At 66.8% G+C, this 5,123-nt stretch overlaps 1 protein-coding gene across 1 annotated transcript; it reads left to right on the forward strand.

Moving 5' to 3' along the window:
* Window positions 1-1,971: 1,971 nt before the first annotated feature.
* CRYBA4 (crystallin beta A4) lies at window positions 1,972-3,147 on the forward strand (the record flags this gene model as incomplete). The annotated part of the gene is made up of 5 exons (XM_082293709.1): window positions 1,972-2,010; window positions 2,129-2,247; window positions 2,458-2,599; window positions 2,704-2,846; window positions 3,000-3,147. 5 exons carry the CDS (start codon window positions 1,972-1,974, stop codon window positions 3,145-3,147), a joined length of 591 nt encoding a protein of 196 aa, XP_082149835.1.
* Window positions 3,148-5,123: the final 1,976 nt, after the last annotated feature.

The following is a 5,123-nucleotide window of genomic DNA, read 5'->3' on the forward strand; positions in this document are numbered from 1 at the left end:
AGCCCCACGCTGCACCATCCCTCCCTGGCACGGGGGAGCCTGTGGGATGCACAGCTCCAGCACAGCAAAGAGCTGCCCCAGCAGCAGATGGCCAGAACTGGCACAGCGTGGCCACAGATGGCACGGGCACGCGGGTTTGTTCTGCCCTGGTGAGTCCCGCTGCTCACGGAGTTCCCGCTGCTGCATCCCTGCCTGGCACTGAGTGAAACCACGGGGGCACCCAGCCACAGCCCGGGCTCCAATGGCCATGTCCTGCTGCCAGGACATGCTGTGGACAGCGAGCGAGTGGTGGTCACTGTGCTGGTGGCCAGCGCAAGCTGAGTTTAGCTCAGGCCACAGTGAGAGACCGGGGACAAACTGTGCCAATGCCAAGAGGGCTTTTGCTGGGGTTGCAGGTGGCAGGGACAGCCCGTGCAGCCCTGCTGTGCCCTGGGGCAGCCGCTTGTGCTGAGCCTCCCCAGCTGCCCTGCTCTGCCTCCCCCAGGGTGCCCGGGGCTCATGGGACTGCTGCAGCTGCACGAAGGGAACTCTGGCTCAGCCTCCTGGCAGTTTCCTGGCAAATTCTGTCCCAAAACACAGCTTTCCCTGGGAATATGGGGTTTCCCACTGGGCCCAAGAGCCTCTTTTGCCTGCTGCCCACTCTGATGGGCAGGCTGGGTGGGTGCCTCTGCCCGGCCTTTGGAGTCTTGGCACCACCCCGGGATGATCTGTGCGGTGTGTGGGTCACTGTGAGCAAAGCTGAAGGGTGTTTAGGTCCCCAAAATGGGGGTGCAGCAGACTCTTTCCAGTGCACAGAGGCCAGAAGCTGCTGCAGCTCTTCCCAAATCATGACCTGCGCCTCCAGTCCCTCCCATGCCTTTGCAACCTCCCCCCAGCAATTCCAGTGTCCCTCGTCCCCACTTCTTACGGTGTCCATGGCTGTTGTGTGCACAACCTGCAACGAGCTGCCCTGGATTTCAGGGACAGCTGCTCTGCCCTTGCAGGGAGAGCAAGTGGAGATGTGTCCTTCCTCCCAATTCCCAGAAATGGGTGAGGAAACCTCTCCGTGCCCCCAGTGCAGGCAGCACTGCCCGAGGGCAGGGGGAGCGCTGCCAGAGCAGGGACACGGCCCCAGCCCAGCCCCACGCCAGGGAGAGCATACGGCAGCAGCGCTGGCAGAGCCTGGGGGCGATGCCCCGGCTCTGGAACTGTGGGGCGGGGGTCAGAGCCTGTGCCCGGTGGGCCAGCTCGACGTCCCGGCTCATCAGCGTCTCTGACACGGCGCCTTTGTTCTGCCCGGTCCCTCCTCCCCGCCATGTGCTGAGTTAGGGGTTTCAGTAATGCTCCCCTGGGCTCTGTCTCTATCTGGAGGCTATAAAAACCCAGCCAGAGGCTGCTGGACATGTCACCTCCCTGGGCACCAGTGCCTCACCCCAGGTAAGCGCCAGAGCCTGGAGCAGCTGCCCAGTGCCCATGGCTGGGGCCTGGGAGCGAGCAGCTGCGGGAACATGTGGAGGAGCATCCAAATCTGGGGCTAGACCTCTCCTCAGCACCGGGAGCTGTGGTGGGGGTTGGGGGGTTGGGGGATCAGGGGCTTTGCTGGCTGTGGCCGTGGCAGGGTGTTGATGCTCAGTGTGGGCACACAGCCATCTCTGCAGTGGTGCCGGCTCAGCAGTGCCCTGCCAGCACCAGCGCTTTGGCTCAGGGAGCTGCCAGTGGGAGGAGGAGTTTCCCTGGGCACGGGCAGGGATGTCTGCCAGGGCCAGGTGCCCACTGGGCCAGGTGCCCACTGCTGCACATGGCCCTGATGCCAGCTCCAGCTGGGCGGGGCGAGCCACAGAGCTCTTCACCTGCTCCAGCAAGGAGCAACCCCCTTGCTCTTGTCCCCCACACTGCTGGTGAAGGGATGTGCGTGGGCTCCTGAGGTCATTCTCATGTGGACAGAGGGGCAGCTTTAACAGTGCCCTTCCCCTGTGCTCTGGCAGAGCCACCATGACCCACCGCTGCAAGAAATCCTCCGGTCTCTGGAAGGTATGGGAGCCTGGGCAGGACCAGCACCACACCCTATGAACACCTGGGAGCGGGGCTGCAGCATCTGCACTCTGCCTTGGCACCCCCAGAGCCCCCTGACTGCCTCTATTCCCCCCAGATCGTGGTGTGGGATGAGCCTTTCTTCCAGGGCAAGAAGCACGAGTTCACCACCGACTGCTACAGCACCCTGGAGCATGGCTTCAGCACCGTCCGCTCCTGCAAGATCGAGAGCGGGGCGTGAGTGGGGGTCCCGGGGCACTGCCACCCCACGGTGCTGCAGGACCCCACGGATAGTTAGGGGGGTTGGAGGATGGAGGCCTCCAGTGCCTTTTGCCACCCGAGCCATGGGGCTGCCTCCTCCAGGCACCGCTGGGTGCAGCGAGCACAACCCGGGCTGCGAGTGGGGCGGTGGGCACCCCGGGGGTCTCACCCCTCCCGCCCCGGCAGGTGGGCAGGCTTCGAGCACTGCGGCTTCCAGGGGCAGCAGTTCGTGCTGGAGCGCGGCGAGTACCCGTGCTGGGAGGCGTGGAGCGGCAGCAACGCCTACCACGTGGAGAGGATGTGCTCCTTCCGCCCCATCGCCTGCGCCGTGAGTGCCCCCGCCCCGGCTCCCCCCGGCGGGGCGGCCCCCGGAGCCCACCGCTGCCCGCCGACAGGGTGGCAGTGCCAAAGCCGTGCCCGTCTTGGCCGCAGGACCACGGGCGGAGCAGGTTGATGCTCTTTGAGCAGGAGAACTTCCAGGGCAAGCGGGCAGAGATGAGCGACGACTGCCCCTCGCTGCCCGCCCTGGGCTGGGGCAGCAGCACCGTGGGCTCCTTCCTTGTCCGCTCCGGCGCGTGAGTACCCGGGGCTTGCAGCCTGCCGGGACCCGGCACCGGGGCACGCAGCAGAGCCGAGGATGCTCTGGCAGCTGCCGGGACCTTCCCGCAGTGCGGGAGCTCCGCGGTGCCGCCGGCCCCGAGCCACCGTGGCTCTCTGCTCTGTCGCAGGTGGGTCTGCTCGCAGTACCCGGGGTACCGGGGCTTCCAGTACCTCCTGGAGAGCGACAGCCCCGCGGGCGAGTACAAGCACGTGCGGGAGTGGGGGTCCCACGCGCAGACGGGCCAAGTCCAGTCCATCCGCAGGGTCCAGCAGTGACCGCGGGGCCGGAGCCCCCGCGCCGCTGGCCGCGCGCCTCGGGCACCGTCTGTCCCGCGGGGCGGCGGGGACAAAGCTCAATAAAGGCTCAGTTGTCCAAGGCGGCGCTGGCACTTGGGGATGTGGGGCCATGGGGATGCGTGGCCGGCAGTGATGCCCTTCTTGGGGGCAGAGCGGGGCTCTGCAGGGGCAGGGATGAGGTGGAGGGGAATTTTTCTGCCCGGCAGCAGGCTCAGGGGCTCTGCAGGACCCCCACATGCCACCACTCCACAGGCATCATCTGCTCGGCCAGCACCTGCCAGGGGCTGGAAGGAGCTGAACGATCAAGGAAGATGCAGGTGCACACTGTGCACCTGTCCCCACCTCCGTGCACACCCTGTACCCATCCCGGCACTCTCACACACCTGTACACACCCCTGCACCCATCCTGGCACTCATCCCTCACCCCCGCACACGTAGTGTGCAGCCAAAGCTGGGGATGCAGCAGGGAAAGGCTGGCCTGGAAAAATTCCTCTTTTCATAAGAGCTCTGGAGAAAAGATCTGATGTGGTGAAAATGTCCCATCCATGACATTTGCAGCAGCAAGGCCACCAGCGGAGGGAATGCTGCCCAGAAAGGGATTCTCTCCGCAAGAAATCACAATTAAAAAGGCAAAATAGAAGAAGAAACAAGAAGTTTTGGGATGGGCTGAATGAAATCCTCCTGCGCCCCAGGGCAAACCCGTCCGGGGCCGGCAGCCAGCGAGACCCGAGGAGCGGAGCTTCCCGTCCCCTCCATGGCCACAGCTGGGGGGGACCCCCGCCCTAGACACCCCCCTGGGCCTGCCCAGCCCCGCCCCAGAGCCCCGGGGGGACGCGGGGTCCGGGAGCGGGACCAGCATGCGGTCAGGCACGGTGGGCAGCTGGCGGCGAGACCGGGGGTCCCCGGGGACCCGGCGGGGATTTGGAGAACAATGCGGGAACCCAGCAGCTGCACAGCGCTGCGGAGGGGCTGTCACAGCCCCCGGACGGGAGGGGAGCTGTCCCCGGCGTGGGGGGCTGTCCTCGGATAGGGCTGTGTCCCCAAGCCGGGCTGGTCTGTCTGCTATGCGTCCCCACCGAGGCCGGCCGCATCCTGCCCTCCGTGTCCCCAGGGGTGTGCCCGAGAGCTCCTGCCCAGGGATCCTTGTCCCGCGTCCCCTGGGTCACACCCGCGGCTGTGGGGAGCCCGTGACATCGCGGCGGACGATGTCCTGGCAGGGGGTGACAGTGGCCTTTGCAGCGGCTGTCGTGGCAAAGGGGTCCCCAGAGTCTCCCGCAGCGAGAGCGGTGCGGGGAAAAGGTGACTCGGCCGCATTTCCAGCATTAAAATTTAATGCGAGTTGCAGCATCCTCCTGCGCCGTAGGTAGGGCCGGGGGGGCCGGGGGCTGCTGGAGGAGGAGTTTGCGTGGCAGGCTCTTCCTCAGGGATGCTCTGGGAAAGCTCCAGCACAAAGGAGCGGCGCGGCGGGCAGGAGCGAGCGGAACCGGCGCCCCCCAGCCCCAGCCCGGCCCCCCGGGAGCAGGTAACGCACCGCGGACGTAGCTCCGCTCCCTGCGGACGGGGATGGGGCGCCGGTGGGGTCTGGGGGCGCCGGGAGCCCGGGGGACGCCCCCACCTCCGGGCGGGAGCAGGGGGCGATGTCGCCCCGGGACTCGGAGGGTCCTGCGGGCATCGCTCCGGGAGGTGTGGAGCCGGCGGGCGCGGCTGCTCCATCCACTCCGTTCCCAAAAAATACCCCCGTTCTCAATATATTATTCCCTGGTTATAAATAATCCCACTAGAGCCCCAACCCCCCCGGCAGGACTCCCCCCTTCCCCGGGGGTGCCAGGCCGGGGCAGCCCGGGCCCCCTCCCTTTGTTGGGGCCGGGGCAGCCGCGCATCCCGCAGCGTGTTCCCGGCCACATCCCGGCCAGGCAGGCGATCCCGGTGATCCCGGTCCGGAGGCAGCGCTGGGC

The sequence above is a fragment of the Coloeus monedula genome (assembly GCF_965178545.1).
Source record: "Coloeus monedula genome assembly, chromosome: 18".
NCBI lineage: Eukaryota > Metazoa > Chordata > Aves > Passeriformes > Corvidae > Coloeus > Coloeus monedula.